The sequence below is a fragment of the Oryza sativa genome, chromosome 11 (genome assembly GCF_034140825.1).
Source record: "Oryza sativa Japonica Group chromosome 11, ASM3414082v1".
In the NCBI taxonomy this organism is placed as follows: Eukaryota; Viridiplantae; Streptophyta; class Magnoliopsida; order Poales; family Poaceae; genus Oryza; species Oryza sativa.
Window position 1 is genome coordinate 30,177,161 of NC_089045.1, and position 20,380 is coordinate 30,197,540.

The following is a 20,380-nucleotide window of genomic DNA, read 5'->3' on the forward strand; positions in this document are numbered from 1 at the left end:
AAACTTGGCAACAACGCGCGCGAGTAGCGAGATATTAAGTCTGGTATACATGTGCATTAATTTATATGCACGTTTTTGTAGTAATTAACTGTTGACTTTACTCGTTGACGACGTAATTACAAAGATACTTGTCAGCTACTCGGCATATATACTCCAGAAATGGCCAACGTCTATATATGCCAATTATTATATATATTTAACCCAACATCGCCGACGTCTATACTAGTAATGGTATCCAAAGACGGCATAGACAATATACTTCCCTCCAACCCATGCCATAGACAATTCAATCCTAACATTTAAATTTTATCCCATAAAAATAAATTTCTAGAATATTTATAGTACTATTTCCCCTCCAACAACCTACCCTGACTATATTTCTCCATTTTACCCAACCACACCCTCTCACTTTCATCCATGCCGGGTATAAATTGTATTTTTTTTTGGAAGGGAGGGAGTATTAAGAATGTGAAATTTGCGTATAGCATTAATTAAACAGTGGCGAAACTACGGTTAACCTAGCTTGAGTCCCATAATAGAAAATGTCCATACAGTGGCAGATCTAGAAATTTGTGTGAGCCTAGGCAAACCTAATTAACAAGGGGCAATTGTAAATTTTCCACTACTTTAAATCGTTATTGTAAAATTGCCAATAGAAAATTGCAAAAATACCACTAGAACTATCATTCGAGTGACATCCTTGCAATATTGAAAAAACGGTGGCAAATTTGCAAATGCCCCAATTAACAACGCCAACGGATATATAACAAATCACATATAACTCCATAGACTGTGTACCATACAACAACTTTTTTTTAATCTATTCTAATTTAGAGGAAAACATGGTTGTGTTTTTTTTTATCTATTCTAACTTAGTAATCTATTTATTATCTTGAATAGAGAAAAATTATAATGGTGCTAGAAAATTTACTTTGCCTTCAAGTTGTAGACGTCTAATAGCTTGCACTCAAGTAATGGGTACAACGATCTAGCTAGTAAACAATCATGGTGCTTCAGGTTACTCTAGATGATTGTATCTAACAGATTATTAAAACGGTCAAACATGTTTAAAAAAGACAACGGCATCAAATATTTAGGGGCGGAGGTTGTATGTTAGGAGACCATCATTGGCGATCTTGATGCATAATATAGGATTAAAAACGTTAGCTAGCTAAACACCGTATATATGTCTACTAGTAGTACAACTCGATCCACTATATAAAGACATGCGTGGTCACTGCAAATCCGCACGCATAGCTAGCTACTAGAAATGGGCAAAAACGACGAAATTCGCATACGACGACTAATTGCCATGCCACACATAGTAGTAGTTGTGCTATGCTGGTTTCTTCATGCTCCTGCAGCAGCGGCGACACTTTCTGATCTGGCAGTGCCGGCTACGCCGGCGCCGGCGCCGGTGCCGGCGGCGTGCCCGAGCAAGTGCGGCAACGTGGAGATCCCCTACCCATTCGGCATCGGCGTCGACTGCGCCTGGCCGGGCTTCACCATCAAATGCAACCATAGCTTTAGCCCTCCCAGGCCGTACACGGGCACCATAGAGATCAAGGACATCTCGCTGGAGGCAGGGGAGATGCGCGTCTACACTCATGTGGCCCACCAATGCTACGACTCATCACACCACGAGGAGCACGTCTCCACGCGGTTGAAGCTCCATGGCAAATCTCGCTTGTCGCGGAAAAGGAACGAGTTCACGGCGATCGGCTGCAACACGGTAGCGTTTCTGATTGGCAGGAAGAAAGGGAGCTACTCGACCGGATGCATCTCGACGTGCGCGAGCTTGGATAAGGCCGCCCACGACGGTGACCCATGTACGGGGCTGGGTTGCTGCCAGGTGCCTTCCATCCCGCCCAACCTTAGTGTCTTAAATATTTCCTGGGGTGACGGCTTCGACGACGACCTCGTGCGGGCAGACAGCCCCTGCAGCTACGCCTTCGTTGCCGAGAAAGGCTGGTAAGTGCACAGCATTTGTTAAAACTTCACCCGAAAATTGGGATGCAGCACTGCCTTATACTCCCTCCGCCGCATAATATAATGGATTTTGGATTGATGTGACATATTCTAGTATACAATGAATCTAGACATCCTATACGCCCAAATTTATTGTACTAGAATGTGTCACATCCACCCAAAATCACTTATATTATAGGACGGAGAGAGTATAAATCTAGAAATTATATAAAGCCTCATTGTTTCACTTATTCGTGAAATAAGCGAAACGGCATATTTGCAAATGAAAAGTAATTTGTAAATAAAATTTTTATACATGTGTTCTTAGCGATCTAAAAGCAAAAACTGAAAAATAAACTTCGATGAAAAAAAAATCCCAAAAGCAGCTCGAAATTTAAGATTGAAAATTCATATTTTAGCTGATAAGCATAAACATAAGTGAAAAGATGAGGTCTTATGGTTTATATAAGCATAATAATGCATCTAGACTAATTCTATTATCATGCAAATTGTAATATTGAATCATCCAGACTATGTATGAACAAAACAAAGATATTTTACATACTGCACAACAAAAATGTTGTTTTAGAAGTAGAAAAAAACAAGAAACAAATGAATCGACTACATCTGGAGGAAAAGTGGTGCATGTTAGAAGTTCAAGATATACTGCGAGACTACGGGAATTACTAAGCAATCTTCAATATTTTTTTTTCAACAATCGAGATAGAAGTAAAAAGAAAAAAATAATGAAACATCAGGTGGTGGGTTTATTAGTATATAAAACAAATAAATGATACACACGCTTTAACATAAAACGTATATATTAATAATTATATGTTAAATATTATAAAAATGATAGATAGATTTGTTAAAATATTATGGAAATGATGTGAGGGTTGATGATTGGATATGCTTACATGTTGATTTGTAGAATTAAATAGATTGTAGATGATGTTACATGCTTGCATGAAGTTAAATATGTAATTGTTCCTAGTAGGTGATGATGTGGCATGGTTGCTTGTTGAGATTTAGACCTAATGGATTGTAACTTTATAGATAAAGTATGTAAAGTATGTGTGTGTGTGTGTGTATAGAGTGAATCTATTCTACACCCCACCCCTAGAATAACTATTCTACACCCCCACCCTCCCATGGGTCAAACCCACCTCCCCCACCCTTCCTAGGGCCCAAAACCCCCTTCCCACCTCGGTCAAAGCATCCTCCCGCCAATCAAACCCGCCCACCACTTTGCTGCTCTCGTCTTGCAGGAATCGTGCAGTAACAGGACGGTCATCGTGCAGTAACAAGACAACATTATCGCAATAACAACGTCAAAAAGTAGCCATGATGGATCTAGTTTTGTTAAGCGTTTTTTTATAAACTTCATGGTGCAAACAGATTGGAAATACAAGATATGATGTGAGAGATATTGCTCTCTAAAGATTGAGATTTACCTCTTTTTTTAGTCCTCGTCTCACTGGAATAGCGTAATAACACGATGGCCAATATGCAGTAACACTTCTGCTTTTCGCAGTAACAACGTTAAAAAATAGTTATGATAGTTCTAGTTTCGTTAAGCACTTTTCTTTTACGAACGCCATGATGTAAATGGGTTAGAAAAATAAGACATGACGTGTACATTAGTACTCTATAAAGATTGAGATTTAAAATACTCTAGATCTAAAAAACATTACTACTATAGGGCGGCCGCTGTTACTATGCAGGTTCTTTGTTACTACAAATTTCGTCATGTTGTTACTGCCAGTAACAAGATATAAATTTTGTAGTAACATATCATGTTACTACCCTTACATGGTAATGTTACTGCCGAATCATAATAACAATGTATGATTATTACAGTAACATAACTAGCTAATTTGTTCTCATAAAATTTGGACATACATACAAAGCAAGCAAACAATGATCAAATCACATAGTATCATAAGGAAAATTGGCTAGAAGAGTTTGCTATGAAACATGAGATCATGGGTTCAAGTCTTGGTTTGTCTTTAATTTTTAATTTTCTTTCAAGGTGAAGCAAAGGGAGAGAAGAGAAAGAAAAAGAAAACGAAAAAATAGAGAGGAGAGAAGGATCGGGAGGAAAAGAAAAAAAGGCAGGAGAGGAGGGAGAGAAAAACGAAAAAAGAGGGGGGAGAGAAGGATCGGGAGGAAAAGAAAAAAAGGCAGGAGAGGAGGGAGAGAAAAACGAAAAAAGAGGGGGAGAGAGGCAGATCGGGAGGGAGGAGAGAAGGATCAGGAGGAAAAGAAAAAAAAGGCAGGAGAGGAGGGAGAGAAAAACGAAAAAAGAGGGGGAGAGAGGCAGATCGGGAGTGAAGGATCGGGAGGAAAAGAAAAAAAGGCAGGAGAGGAGGGAGAGAAAAACGAAAAAAGAGGGGGAGAGAGGCAGATCGGGAGGGAGGAGAGAAGGATCAGGAGGAAAAGAAAAAAAAGGCAGGAGAGGAGGGAGAGAAAAACGAAAAAAGAGGGGGAGAGAGGCAGATCGGGAGGAGGGGGAGAGAGAGATCGGGAGGAAAAGAAAAAAAAGCACGAGAGGAGGGAAAAAAGAGGGGGAGAGAGGCGCGAGAGGAGGAGGGGCCGCGCGTGGGATGGGGAAAGGGAGGTGGGGACGGATGGGAGGGGGGAGGGGATGTAGAATAGTTATTCTAGGGAAGGGATCTATAATAGAGCTACTCTATATATATATATATATATATATATATATATATACACACACACACACATACAACCTTATAGTTCCTAATTCTAAAACATAGTAAATTTATTTCGAAATAAAAATAAATTCTAGAGAAAAAAGCTAAAGTGTCCATATATGGTACTCCTGATGTCATGTTTTAGAATGTCAGTGTTATCTATGAATGTACTGTACCTTGTGCATACATATATAATTTTTTACTACGTAATATAGGTACAATTTCACCAGGAAAGATTTCAGTCGTGCCGGCAGTAAGAGGTTTGGACACCGGAATGGGAAGAACATGGTCCCAACGGTGCTTGATTGGGCCATCAGGAAAAATGGATCGTGCCCATCAGCTGCAAGATCAGCTGCAGGACAGGTAGCTCCTGCCTGTGTCAGCGCAAACAGTAAGTGCGTCAATGTCACCAACGGGAATGGATACCTCTGCAAGTGCTCCGAGGGATACGCCGGCAATCCCTATGTTACCGGCAACGACGGATGCACAAGTTAGTTCTTAATTAATACGGAGTACTAGTATATATACTAATTGTAATTCTATGTTGTTTAACATATATTAAGGTTCGAAAAGAAAGACTATGATGTCCCTCGTTAAATGGTGTTTATGTGAGAGTGGAAAGATGGTTGAGGGTAAAATAGGGAGAAATTTGAATGAGAGATGATTGATGGGGCAATTAGTACTCTAGAATTACAATTATTTTGAGATGAATTTTGAATCCTAGAAATATAATTATTTTGGGAAGGAGGTAGTACTACTGATCTCGGGCAATTTTCTTCCATATGACATGGGTTACCATTCATGCATATAAGTAGCTTACTACAGTATTCAATTTGCTTACAGCATTAGTTGATTGAATATAGTCTGTTTGAATATGACAGATTTAGTGCTTTTTTATCACCGATGTGCAGATATTAATGAGTGTGAGCTTAGGAAAGCTGATCCCGCCAAGTACGAGAAACTCTATCCTTGTTACCGTGGTAGCAGATGCATCGACACAGTTGGTGGTTATGACTGCAAATGCCGCTTTGGACTTAAAGGGAATGGTAAAACCAGTGACCAGGGATGCAGGCCCATGATTCCAGCACCTATCGTAGCGATACTTGGTGAGTTGACCTTAATTATTCTATAATTAAGCTCACTTAATTTTGGCTATTAATATTGATCAATACGAATAAAATAGCAAAGTAGGTAGCTAAAATATACCGATCGCGGGCGGGTACTATCATTAACTATATATTGAGAATTTTTATTTCTTTGTTTCCACTAATTGAGACCATATTCCCTCTTCCACTATCAAAATTTTAGATCTTCCGCTAGTATTTATTTTTCTTTTTACCGTACCAATTTAGCGGTACCAATAGTCCAAAGTCAAAGGTGCCGGTTGTGGGACTGGCACCTTTAAGGAACACACGATAAAAAAAAAATCTCGATCCATCAGCTCGATTCGAGCCGATGCATCGAGTTACTCCCTGTTGCCCCAAAGCAAATTTAATCCACATCCATAGATCACAACTCACAATACACACACACACACAAATCCCCAAATCACAATCTTCATTTGACAAAAACAAGTTCATCCAAATAAAAAAATCCCAAATCACAACTCCACGCTAAGGCAATCGCACCCTCAGCCGCCAGCTCAAGGCAAATTTTGGTATTGTTTGGTTTGGTATAGCTCCAACTCCTAAATTTAACTCTAGGAGTTGAGTCTGGAGTGGAGTTGAGGAGCTGCCTAAACCAAAGCTCCACCTCTCTAGTTCATTTTGTGAGAGCGCTCCACCATGGCCAATTTGAGCTACTTCTTGCTCTGCTTTCTTGTACCGCGTCAATTTGAGCTGCACCACGGCCAGGAACACCGCCCTGAGACAACCCCGCCACATTGCCCCACCTCCTCTAGCCGCGGCCGCAGCCGCCTTCATGCCCCATTGTGGAGCCGACAGTGAAGAAGCTGTGGAGGAAGCCTTCTCGGCCGTCACTGGCCTTGGCGCTGGCGCGAGGTGATCCCAGAGGAGTGGTGTCGGTGGAGCACACCTCCTCGCATCTCCCGGCCACGGTGACTGCCATCGTTCACGAGCTTCTCAAGATGAGGAGGAGGTGGGCGTAGTTGGAGAGGAGGAGGAGGACGGACGGAGGGGGGAAGGGGAGGGGAGAGAACCGGATCGAGAAGGGGGAGGAAGGTGTGAGAAGACAGAGGATGGGGAGAGGATAAGGTTGCGCGGATCGGCAGATGGGGTTTTTTTTTATGTGGTGGGGGCTATCGGCTCGGTGGGGGTTTGGTTCGGTCTGTTTCTATTGGTGTCGGTTTTTTTAAAATACCGGCACCTATAATATATTATAGTTGTCGGTTCTTTAGAAAACCGGTACCTATAATATATTATAGGTACCAACTCTTTTTTTTAAAAAATGCACATATAGTATAGGTGTTTGTTTTTCCTCTATAAACGATACCTATAGGGCTCAAAGGTGCCGATTTTTTTTATCACACGAAGATGGGAAAAGGCCTATTGGTGCCGGTTTTAAAAGAACCGGCACCTATGTCCCGATACCTATGAGTGGTTTTGAAGTAGTGCCTGTAATCAAATTTATGGTAAGAAAATTTCAAAAAGATGAGAGGAAAGTTCTTTTTTAATTATAGCTTGAAATGTTTGTACATGTAGCTCAAAAACAAAATGTTTGAAGAAAAATATTTTCACACTTCATATATATATATTGCATATCTCTTATATTCCAAAAAAATATTTATGATATACCATGCATATATATAATTCTATGGTACACATTATTTTGTAAAACATACCAAAACATGCCCGTGGAATATTTAATAATAATAATAATAATATCATAAAATACCAGTTTTATGCTTCTATGAATATTATTAAGTGGCCATAATTTAGTTTTCATGTTATTTTTGGTATTTGTTAAAATCTGAGTGCTACTTTAGTTTGGATCATTTACAATGGCACAATGCGGAAGGGAGGATTATTTTTCAATGACCGGCAAAAAGACGTAATGTGTGGGGGATTAGTAGTGTTAATATTTGGGAGTTCAATCAAATAGTTTTCGTTGCTTAAGAGTTGGATGGCTAGTTGGGCTCCGGTGTTGGCTGATCCCTTTGGGAGCTTCCTCTACTGTACGCTGGCGTCCCCAGCTAAACTATATTGTTTTGGCTTTCATTTAAAAGCCGGGTCTCTAACCTTTGGTAAAAAAAAAAGACATAATGACTTTCTCTCTTGACTATTTCTCTCACTATATATACAGCCACGGTTTGCGCGGTGATTGCTTTTCTTGCTCTTTTGTTCTTGCAAAAGAAATGGAGGCGTAGATGGTTCTTTGATAATAACGGTGGCCGGCTGCTTGAGGGTATGGGCATTACTATATTCACGGAGAAGGAGCTGGACAGTATAACAAAAGGGAAGTGCACCAAGATTGGGCAGGGTGCCTTTGGTGAAGTCTACATGGGAACCTACAAAGACCAGCAGGTCGCCGTCAAATACTCCATCGCAAAGGGTGCAACACGAACACAAAATGCTTTTCGTTGGCCAAAATTTCTCGTTCCAACAAAAGTTCCATCATCGCGAGCGCGTGGCCAAGAATTTGTTGATGAGTTAAGGATCCAATCACTTATTAGGCATGTGAACGTGGTTCGTCTCATAGGATGTTGCCTACAGACAAAGGTCCCCATGCTGGTCTTTGAGTTCATCCCCCAGGGGAGCCTCGAGAAAAAACTACACGGATTCGAGCGGCAAACTCTCTCGCTACTAAATCGCCTTGACATTGCCATTGGTTCCGCAGAGGCTCTCTCCTATATGCACTCATCTGGCCTCCAAAGCGTTGTTCATGGAGATGTCAAGCCAGCCAACATCCTTCTTGATGACAACCTTATCCCTAAGGTCTCCGACTTTGGGTCATCTGAGCTCGCATTGAAAATGAAGCATGTGTGTGCTGATATGAACTATGTCGACCCTGTATGCATACAAACGGGCAAGTACTGTACTATGGAGAGCGATGTCTATAGTTACGGGGTCGTGCTCCTGGAGCTCATCACCCGGAAAAAGGCCAAGTACGACGATGGGAGAAGCCTCCCAATAGAATTTGTCAACCGGTACAAAGACAACAACGAAAGGAGGAAGATGTATGACCAGGACATGTTGTCGTCTACAGATGCACTGTATCCTTACTGCATGGAGTGCCTTGACAGGATGGCGGCCGTCGCGGTCCGGTGTCTCAAAAACAAGGTGGAGAAGAGACCAACCATGGCGGATGTTGTCAAGGAGCTTAAGCAGTTGAGAGAGCAAATATGCACGCGTGTGTCGTCCTAGATGATCGATTTACACGTACGCCGACTGGATGAATGCAAGCCCGATCTTCAGGTTCTCGGTCAGTTGGTCCGTCGATGACTTTGCTAGCTTGTTGCCTCTCGTTACCCAGCACAGCAGATATCACGCACGTTGGTTTGAGTTTGCGTGACGCCGCATTGTAGTATTAATTACACCGTTTCTATTGTTACCGTTGCAGTGTTTATTGTAGTGTCTTTTGTTTACATGTAATACTAATAATTTCTCGCTCAAGAATTGTCACTAATACTATATCTTGTGATGACTTATAACATTTTAGCACTAATGATTGATATTACAGTGGCAAAAACCTTATTTTATCATTACAAATACGATAAACAGTGACGAAACAAAGCTTCGTCACATAATTTTGACACAAGCAATGAACTCCTGTAGTGTTTAATTATGTGCATGTTACTCAAGTTAATTCGTCCACATTAATTATTCTCTCTCTCTAGCTAGCTTATTATTCTTTGACCGACTGTTAATCGATAGAAACTAATACATTCAATGCACAAACATTGATATTTAGTTTTTGTTATTTTCTTCCGTTCGTTTGTTTTGTCTGATCGACTCACTCCACTATTTTTAAAAAAATAAAATACATTTTGATATATTTTAATAATAAAATATAAAAATATATGTGCTATTATATAAAAAAAAATATAACGATACTAGCCACGCAATCTTAAAAAACAGCTCCTGAATTTTTCAGACCGCTTCGATTCGTCGGCCCTGAGGCCGTTTTTTACTCCTGAATTATTTGGGCCGTCATCTCATGTGCCGTTATAAAGGCCCAGTGCCTGATTGCTCTCGGGGCCGGCCCATGTAAATCTTCTAGCGAGTTATATGCAGCATCATGCTGATTGATATTTGTACAAACATTACTATAAAGAAGAATTTTACCGTTATTAGAAAAGTACATCAAGGTATCTAAATTATACCTTGAGATACTTAGTACCTAAAGATACCAAATTTTACATTAGAAAATATGGTATCTCTTGGTATCTTCTTAAGGATGGTAAAATTACCAATTTAACATCATAACATGTATTTCTGTCACGCAATCATGTAAGAGTTTCTTGCCTTGCCCATCAGAATAGATTTCTTGCGACTGAAATGGTTTAGCCTTTTTTTTTTTTGAACGCAAGAAATGGTTTCACTGTCAAATTTACCTTATTCGCTCTAGTGCAGACGCCATGGATCGAACTGTAGAGCAGCTTGTCAACAAGTTAACTCAGGTGGTTTTACCAACCAACCCAAAGCAAGTGAATATTCCAGTGCTGTAACTGATCTCAATCAGACAGAACGGTTCATTTTTGCCATTCTAATTCCACCAGCGGATTGTGACGATATTTTGATCCAGCTTTAAAAAAGAAAGCTCAAACAAGGTTCCAATCAAAACCGGTGCGTGCATGATTGGTCAACAGTCAATATATTCGACTCATTCGGCAAAGATAGCTATATGTACCTTGTATCTGTCAAGGTCTTGATTCGTCAATAGTGTGAAAGAAACAAGTTTCATGCCCCACAATCCCACATGTGGAGAGAAAACAACATCCAAGGGCTCATTGATTACCGTCAGTCAGCCAATCAGGAGGAGGGAAATACATATAATGCTTTGTTAGTTCTTAGCTTGTTGCAAAGTTAATTGCCACAAAAGCATCACTTCAGCGTCGTCATGGCGCTCGGATCTCCAGTATGCATCATCATGTCCGCTCTGCTGTTGATCACTTTGTCCCCTGTGGTTGCTGCTGCTGCTGCTTCTCCTCCAGGGACGAGCAAGAGCAATGGCAGCGACAGCGATCTCGCTGCGCTGCTGGCTTTCAAAGGTGAGCTCTCCGATCCCTACAACATTCTTGCCACCAACTGGACTGCCGGCACGCCGTTCTGCCGGTGGATGGGGATCACTTGCAGCCGGCGGCAGTGGCAGCGTGTCACCGGAGTGGAGCTGCCCGGAGTTCCCCTCCAAGGAAAGCTGAGCCCTCACATCGGTAACCTATCTTTCCTCTCCGTCCTTAACCTCACCATCACAAACCTCACGGGTTCAATCCCAGACGATATCGGAAGGCTGCATCGCCTCGAGCTCCTTGATCTTGGCAATAATGCCCTCTCAGGGGTCATCCCAGCCTCCATAGGGAACCTCACGAGGCTTGGCGTTCTTCGTCTCGCGGTTAACCAGCTCTCTGGACAAATCCCAGCCGATCTGCAGGGCCTGCACAGCCTTCGCAGCATCAACATTCAGAACAATGGCCTCACTGGGTCGATCCCAAACAGTCTGTTCAACAACACACCTTTGTTATCTTACCTCAACATTGCCAACAACAGCCTTTCTGGATCAATACCAGCCTGCATCGGCTCATTGCCCATGCTTCAATTCCTTGACTTGCAGGTTAATCAACTTGCCGGACCAGTACCACCAGGCGTCTTCAACATGTCTATGCTAGGAGTTATTGCTCTTGCCTTGAACGGCTTAACTGGCCCTATCCCAGGCAACGAAAGCTTCAGACTCCCGAGTCTCTGGTTTTTCTCCATTGATGCCAACAATTTCACCGGTCCAATTCCACAGGGGTTTGCGGCGTGCCAGCAACTCCAAGTTTTTTCCCTCATTCAGAACTTATTCGAGGGTGCTTTGCCATCATGGCTGGGCAAGTTGACGAATCTCGTCAAGCTCAACTTGGGTGAGAATCACTTCGATGGTGGTTCAATCCCTGATGCGTTAAGCAACATTACCATGCTGGCTTCCCTAGAGCTCAGCACGTGCAACCTAACAGGAACCATTCCAGCAGATATTGGAAAGCTTGGAAAACTTTCAGATTTGCTTATTGCAAGGAATCAACTAAGGGGACCCATCCCTGCTTCTCTCGGCAACTTATCTGCATTATCACGCCTGGATTTGAGCACAAACCTGTTGGATGGATCTGTCCCATCAACAGTTGGCAGCATGAACTCTTTGACATACTTTGTTATTTTCGAAAATAGCTTACAGGGGGATCTTAAATTCTTGTCTGCTCTTTCTAACTGTAGGAAGCTTTCTGTCCTTGAAATCGACTCAAATTATTTCACCGGAAACCTCCCAGACTATGTGGGCAATCTATCAAGCACGCTGCAAGCATTCATCGCACGTCGAAACAATATATCCGGTGTCCTTCCATCTACAGTTTGGAACTTAACTAGTCTCAAGTATCTAGATCTTAGTGATAACCAACTGCACAGTACAATATCAGAATCAATCATGGATTTGGAGATTCTACAGTGGCTTGATCTCAGTGAAAATAGCTTGTTTGGCCCCATACCGTCAAATATCGGCGTGCTGAAGAATGTTCAAAGATTATTTCTTGGAACAAACCAATTCTCCAGCTCCATATCGATGGGCATTAGTAACATGACCAAGTAAGAATACCTAGATTTATCTGATAACCAACTAGCATCCACTGTACCACCGAGCTTATTTCATCTTGATAGACTTGTTAAACTAGATCTGTCCCACAATTTCTTGAGTGGTGCATTACCGGCTGATATAGGCTATTTGAAGCAAATGAATATCATGGATCTCTCTAGCAACCACTTCACTGGCATCCTCCCAGATTCAATTGCACAACTTCAAATGATAGCCTACTTGAACCTATCAGTCAATTCATTCCAAAATTCAATTCCAGATTCTTTTCGTGTGCTTACCAGCTTAGAAACTTTGGATCTATCCCACAACAATATTTCCGGTACCATCCCGGAATACCTGGCCAATTTTACTGTCCTTTCCAGCTTGAACCTATCTTTCAACAACCTACATGGTCAAATACCAGAAACAGGTGTCTTCTCAAACATCACGCTGGAATCCTTGGTTGGGAACTCAGGGCTATGTGGTGCTGTCCGTTTAGGATTTTCACCATGCCAAACAACCTCTCCCAAAAAAAACCATCGGATCATAAAATACTTAGTCCCTCCTATAATTATCACAGTTGGAGCTGTAGCTTGCTGCTTACATGTAATTCTTAAAAAGAAAGTTAAGCACCAAAAGATGTCTGTTGGTATGGTTGACATGGCCAGTCATCAACTACTCTCCTACCATGAGCTTGCTCGTGCTACTAATGATTTCAGTGATGATAATATGTTGGGTTCTGGAAGCTTTGGAGAAGTTTTTAAGGGTCAGCTGAGCAGCGGTTTGGTGGTTGCCATAAAAGTTATACACCAACATATGGAACATGCCATTAGAAGCTTTGATACTGAGTGTCAGGTGCTTCGAACGGCTAGGCATCGCAACTTGATAAAGATACTTAACACTTGTTCCAACCTGGACTTCAGAGCACTGGTTCTTGAGTACATGCCCAATGGAAGCTTAGAGGCACTTCTACACTCTGATCAAAGAATTCAATTAAGTTTCCTTGAGCGATTGGATATTATGCTAGACGTTTCAATGGCAATGGAATACCTGCACCATGAGCACTGCGAAGTGGTTCTGCACTGTGATTTGAAGCCTAGCAACGTGCTATTTGATGATGACATGACGGCGCATGTGTCAGACTTTGGTATTGCAAGGCTGCTGTTAGGTGATGATAGCTCCATGATTTCTGCTAGCATGCCAGGAACAGTCAGGTACATGGCACCAGGTAAGCTAGTATCATCTGTTTTGCTGAATCCTTGCTGATCTTTTATAGAGTAATTATCAAGTGGTGCAACTAATGTTTGGTGATCATTTTTTCTTGAGCAGAGTATGGCGCCCTTGGTAAAGCATCACGGAAGAGCGATGTATTCAGCTATGGGATCATGTTGCTTGAAGTGTTCACTGCGAAGAGACCAACAGATGCTATGTTTGTGGGAGAACTAAACATCAGGCAGTGGGTTCTTCAGGCATTTCCTGCAAACCTTGTCCATGTCATAGATGGCCAACTTGTACAGGACAGCTCTTCTTCTACCAGTAGCATTGACGGCTTTCTTATGCCAGTGTTTGAATTGGGCTTGCTCTGCTCGTCTGACTCGCCAGAGCAAAGAATGGTGATGAGTGATGTTGTTGTGACGTTGAAGAAGATTAGGAAGGAGTACGTCAAGTCGATAGCAACTATGGGAAGAGATGAGAACCGAACAGCAGTGTTCCATTGACCCTGCCTGACTGCGTATACGAAAGAACGAATCATCCTCTGCACCCATATTTGCTTCTGCATTAAGAATAACAGAATAATAGCATCAGCAACTTGTCCAATGATCAATTACTCTTTACTTCTTTATGTGTATGGATGAATATGAATAAATCTCTTATGTTTCTTAGCTAGTTACACAATATTTAAATTGTGTACATGTATGATTGATCTGCTGCTTCATGGATTTGCACCATGATATGGTTGTAAATGATCTGCTATTAAAATATGCTTTATGTCCAGGCCAACATAAGAAAGAATATTCTAACCTAGAAAGGAATGAAGTTTGGGTGTAAACATTCAAGATAAGACATGGACTTCACTGGTTGCCTGACAGGCCAGCTCTGCTTATAGGCCGCAGGATAATTTTCCTCATTTCTTTTTTTTTTTACAATTTGCAAAATCTTTGATTTATAAAATTGTAGTCATTATTTAGAACAGGTCAATGATACCGAAATTAACGAGTATGCAACAGTCAGGGAGATAATCTTTTCTAAGAATACTGATAGCTATTTGTCCTGTATCTATCAAGGTCTTGGTTAGTCACAAGTGGGAAAGGGAAAAAGTTGCATGTGCTCATATGCTTTTAGACTAGGGAAGGAAAAATCATCATGCATGCTTGGACAGTTGGACTTGTTCATGTCAGGTTGACCAATAGTCAACATCTTAGATTTAGAAAGAACCAGATGCCTGCATGCACAATGGAATGGAGAGCTAAATAAATTAACCTCAAGCTGATTATTCCTGCCGTGCCAATGCATAAGAGCTCAGACATGGCGCTTGGATTGCTGGTATGGATATACATTGTGCTGTTGATTGCTCTGTCCACTGTGAGTGCTGCTTCTCCACCAGGTCCGAGCAAGAGCAACGGCAGCGAAACCGACCTTGCTGCACTGCTGGCTTTCAAAGCGCAGCTGAGTGATCCTCTCAGCATCCTTGGCAGCAATTGGACAGTCGGCACGCCATTCTGCCGATGGGTGGGTGTTTCTTGCAGCCACCACCGGCAGTGCGTCACTGCCCTAGATTTGCGGGACACTCCTTTGCTAGGAGAGCTCAGCCCTCAACTCGGTAACCTCTCTTTCCTCTCTATCCTCAACCTCACCAACACCGGCCTCACGGGGTCACTCCCGGATGATATAGGAAGGCTTCATCGCCTCGAGATACTTGAGCTTGGCTATAACACTCTGTCAGGTAGAATCCCAGCTACCATAGGGAACCTCACGAGGCTTCAAGTTCTTGATCTCCAGTTTAACAGTCTATCTGGTCCAATCCCAGCAGATCTGCAGAACCTGCAGAACCTTAGTAGTATTAATCTCCGTAGGAACTACCTCATTGGCTTGATACCAAACAATCTATTCAACAATACACATTTGCTAACTTATCTCAACATTGGTAACAACAGCCTGTCCGGACCAATACCTGGTTGCATTGGCTCCTTGCCAATACTACAGACTCTCGTCCTGCAAGTCAATAATCTCACAGGCCCAGTTCCACCAGCCATCTTTAACATGTCTACGCTGCGTGCTTTAGCTCTTGGCTTGAACGGCTTAACTGGTCCTCTCCCTGGCAACGCAAGTTTCAACCTCCCAGCTCTGCAATGGTTCTCCATCACTAGAAATGATTTCACTGGTCCAATTCCAGTAGGGCTTGCAGCATGCCAGTACCTCCAAGTTCTTGGCCTGCCTAATAATTTATTCCAAGGTGCTTTCCCACCATGGCTGGGCAAACTGACGAATCTCAATATCGTCTCCTTGGGAGGGAATAAACTTGATGCTGGTCCGATCCCTGCTGCACTTGGCAACCTCACCATGCTGAGTGTCCTAGATCTCGCATCATGCAACCTAACAGGACCCATACCGTTGGACATTCGACACCTAGGCCAACTTTCAGAGTTGCATCTTTCAATGAATCAACTAACAGGACCCATTCCTGCTTCTATTGGCAACCTTTCTGCATTATCATACCTGCTATTGATGGGAAACATGTTGGATGGATTAGTACCAGCAACAGTTGGTAACATGAACTCGCTAAGGGGATTAAATATTGCGGAAAACCACCTACAGGGGGATCTTGAATTCCTTTCTACTGTTTCCAACTGTAGAAAGCTCTCTTTCCTTCGAGTTGACTCTAATTATTTCACTGGAAACCTCCCAGACTATGTAGGTAACCTGTCAAGCACACTGCAGTCATTTGTTGTAGCTGGAAACAAGTTAGGTGGTGAAATTCCGTCTACCATTTCGAATTTAACTGGCCTCATGGTGCTAGCACTTTCGGATAATCAATTCCACAGTACAATACCAGAATCAATCATGGAAATGGTGAATCTCCGGTGGCTTGATCTCAGTGGAAATAGCCTGGCTGGCTCTGTCCCATCAAATGCCGGAATGCTAAAGAATGCTGAAAAGCTATTCCTTCAAAGCAACAAATTATCTGGCTCCATACCAAAGGACATGGGCAACCTCACCAAGTTAGAGCACCTAGTACTATCAAATAACCAATTATCATCAACTGTACCACCGAGCATATTTCATCTTTCTAGCCTTATCCAGTTAGACCTATCTCATAACTTTTTCAGTGATGTGTTGCCGGTTGATATAGGCAATATGAAGCAAATTAACAACATAGATCTCTCTACCAATCGCTTTACTGGTAGCATCCCAAATTCGATTGGGCAACTTCAAATGATATCCTACTTGAACCTATCTGTTAATTCATTCGATGATTCAATTCCAGATTCTTTTGGTGAGCTAACTAGCTTGCAGACTTTGGATCTATTCCATAATAATATTTCTGGTACCATCCCCAAGTATCTAGCCAATTTTACCATACTTATTAGCTTGAACTTGTCTTTCAACAATCTCCATGGTCAGATACCAAAAGGGGGTGTATTCTCAAATATCACATTGCAATCCTTGGTGGGGAATTCAGGGTTATGTGGTGTTGCACGTTTAGGACTTCCATCATGCCAAACAACCTCTTCCAAAAGAAATGGCCGCATGCTAAAATATCTGCTCCCTGCTATAACCATAGTAGTTGGAGCTTTTGCTTTCAGCCTATATGTAGTCATCCGAATGAAAGTTAAGAAGCATCAAAAGATTTCTTCTAGTATGGTTGACATGATCAGCAACAGATTACTCTCCTACCAAGAGCTCGTCCGTGCTACTGATAATTTCAGTTATGATAACATGTTGGGGGCTGGAAGCTTTGGAAAAGTTTATAAGGGTCAGCTGAGTAGCGGTTTGGTGGTTGCCATAAAAGTTATACACCAACATCTGGAACATGCCATGAGAAGCTTTGATACGGAGTGTCATGTGCTTCGAATGGCTAGACATCGGAACTTGATAAAGATATTGAACACTTGTAGCAACCTAGACTTCAGAGCACTTGTTCTTGAGTACATGCCCAATGGTAGCCTAGAGGCACTCCTGCACTCTGAAGGAAGAATGCAATTAGGTTTCCTTGAGAGGGTGGACATTATGCTAGATGTTTCAATGGCAATGGAATACCTGCATCATGAGCACCATGAAGTGGCCCTACACTGTGATTTGAAGCCTAGCAACGTGCTACTTGACGATGATGACTGCACATGTATCGGACTTTGGCATTGCAAGGTTATTGTTAGGTGATGACAGCTCCATGATCTCTGCGAGTATGCCGGGAACAGTTGGGTACATGGCACCAGGTACTAGCAGCTTCTGTACTCTTGCTCAAAGTAGTGGTATTTTCATAATTATCGTATGGTGCAATCAATAAGCATTGACCAATTTTATTCCTGCAGAATATGGTGCTCTTGGAAAAGCGTCACGAAAGAGCGATGTGTTCAGCTACGGGATCATGCTACTCGAAGTGTTCACTGGGAAAAGACCCACAGATGCTATGTTTGTGGGGGAACTGAACATAAGGCAGTGGGTTTACCAGGCGTTTCTGGTAGAGCTTGTCCATGTACTGGACACCCGACTTTTACAAGATTGCTCTTCTCCCAGTAGCTTGCATGGCTTCCTTGTGCCAGTGTTTGACCTGGGCTTGCTTTGCTCAGCTGACTCCCCGGAGCAAAGGATGGCGATGAATGATGTGGTTGTGACACTGAAGAAGATTAGGAAGGACTATGTCAAATCGATATCAACGACAGGAAGCGTGGCCTTGCCTGCATATACGAAAGAATGAATTGTCCTCTGTGTCCATTTCTGCTTCTGCATTAAGAATAACAAGAGAATAGCATCAGCAACATGTCCAGTGATCAATTAATCTTTGCCTCTATATCTTTATTATGGTCAAATATGAACATATTTCTTCTGTTCGTTAGTTATACAATATTTGTTTGGTGTACATGTATGACTGATCTTTTGCTTCATGAATTTTCACTGTAAAAATGGGAGTAAATGATGGATGCTGCTTGAATGTGCTTACTTTCAGGTGAAAATAATAATAATAATAGAAAAAAGAACATTGCAAACCTAGAAAAGGAATCAAGTTTGGGTGCAAACACTGGACATTAAGACATGTGCTTCACTGGTTGCCTGACATGCCCGCTCTGTTATGGCCCATAGGATATATAGCCTTCCTCATATCCTCTTTCCAATTTGCACAATTTTTTTTTTTGACAACACAGAAATGGAGAGAACAACGAACACTACCCAATGGGAAATGGAACGCAACAGTCCAAGCGATAATCATTACTAAGAACAAAGATATCTAGTAGATGAAGAGATCAAGCAATGTGTAGATGTTGGGTAGGAGTTGGTTCAAGTGAGCATTGGAGTTCAGTAAAAGCACATATTTTCATGGGGGTTCGCAGAGACCATTACCCTGAAATCCATCCTTCCTCCAAGACTGAAGCAGCACAGCAGCTTGGGTTGCGGGTGGTCGCCACTCAGCCAACTCCGGCGCGCGCGGCAGCGTCGAGGTGGTCCTGGATCTTGGCGGCGAGTTGCAGCTGGCCGGAGCGAAGAGGTACTGGAGATGGGGGCGGCATGAGCAGTTGGTGGAGGAACTGGAGATGGCGATGGCGGAAGAGGTGGACGAGGAGGATATGGGAGCGGTGGCGGAGTCCTGGGTAGGACGGGGAGGCCGCCGCCGGCGTCAGAGAGAGGCGGCGGTCTCCGGCGACAAGAACCAACGGCTCAGATTGGTACCCAACTCTCCTCCTCCTCCTGACGTTTTTTCATAAAAATCCCTTTCTTTAACCGACATTAAATTTTCGGCACTGAAATTTACGAAACAACACCTGATATGGATGTAATATTTGCAAAATGGTCCTTTCTGAAATTCTGCCACTTTTATCGTTTTCGTTTTCATATTTTTTTCGGAATCGGAAACCCCGATACGAAAACGGAATTGAATATTATCGAAACCGAAAACGGAGTGAAAACGAACCGGCGTGAATACGGTAACGAAAATTTATCGGAATACAACAACCCCTCAAACTGATAAATCCAATTCTCAGGTCTCAACGGTCAACAATTATTTATAAAACACAATCATATAAGTCCAATTGTTAATTCTCAACAGTACATCATAAAACACAATCTATGGAATAAATTATCTATGTTTAAGAGAGTAATGCTGGTGGTAAATCCCACTGCAGGAAAAAAATATTCTTATGTAACATCATATTTGCATAGCAAATATTTTTTAAAAAAGAGTAAATTTCACAAAACTACATGTTTCATGGTTCAAGTTACAGAAAACCACACATATTTTGACACTTGGCACTTAAGTACATATATTTTGGTAGTTTAGTTTCACAAAACCACACTATCGATGAATGGATTCACCCGTGTGATGACGTAGTTATTCCATCTAGGATGATGATGTGGCATATCATATTAATTTCGTGCGATGGCTGGTAATAGGATGCCACGCCCTCGTCCTTTGTGAAACAGCCACGTCATCTCGCGGGTGAATCCTTTCATTGATAGTGTGGTTTTGTGAAACTACACTACCAAAATATATGTACTTAAGTGTCAAGTGTCAAAGTGTGTGGTTTTCTGCAACTTGGACCACAAAACGTATAGTTTTCTGAAATTTACTCTTTAAAAAATAACAGCCAAATAACATGGTATTCACTATTTAGTGCTTAAAAAAAAGAATCCAGAGTATTTCAGTCACAAAAATTTCCGAAAAGTTTCCGACCGATTCTGAGTTCCAGCGAAAATTGCCCTTATCATTTTTTATTCCGTTTCCGAGAAAATATTTCCGAATTCGTTTACGTTTCCGAAAAAATTACGACTGA

General features: G+C 42.0%; 2 protein-coding genes and 1 pseudogene across 2 annotated transcripts; all 3 read left to right on the forward strand.

Annotated features, from left to right (window-relative positions):
* Positions 1 to 1,233: 1,233 nt before the first annotated feature.
* LOC4351159 (wall-associated receptor kinase 2) lies at positions 1,234 to 9,326 on the forward strand. The gene is made up of 4 exons (XM_015760366.3): positions 1,234 to 1,971; positions 4,895 to 5,169; positions 5,591 to 5,785; positions 7,941 to 9,326. Exons 1-4 carry the CDS (start codon positions 1,271 to 1,273, stop codon positions 8,999 to 9,001), a joined length of 2,232 nt encoding a protein of 743 aa, XP_015615852.1. The 5' UTR covers positions 1,234 to 1,270; the 3' UTR covers positions 9,002 to 9,326.
* Positions 9,327 to 9,899: 573 nt separating this feature from the next.
* LOC9266918 (probable LRR receptor-like serine/threonine-protein kinase At3g47570) lies at positions 9,900 to 14,398 on the forward strand. The gene is given in 2 exon segments (XM_015762298.3): positions 9,900 to 13,623; positions 13,725 to 14,398. Coding segments are annotated over 2 exon segments (3,315 nt in total). The 5' UTR covers positions 9,900 to 10,697; the 3' UTR covers positions 14,114 to 14,398.
* Positions 14,399 to 14,838: 440 nt separating this feature from the next.
* Positions 14,839 to 18,373, forward strand: LOC107279533 (probable LRR receptor-like serine/threonine-protein kinase At3g47570; annotated as a pseudogene).
* Positions 18,374 to 20,380: the final 2,007 nt, after the last annotated feature.

Excerpts from the sequence above, each read along its gene's own strand:
- LOC4351159 (XM_015760366.3), top strand. The coding sequence starts at position 1,271 with ATGGGCAAAAACGACGAAATTCGCATACGACGACTAATTGCCATGCCA. Across the intron at positions 1,972-4,894 it reads TTCGTTGCCGAGAAAGGCTG|GTACAATTTCACCAGGAAAG; the intron begins GTAAGTGCACAG and ends TACGTAATATAG. Across the intron at positions 5,170-5,590 it reads CGGCAACGACGGATGCACAA|ATATTAATGAGTGTGAGCTT; the intron begins GTTAGTTCTTAA and ends ACCGATGTGCAG.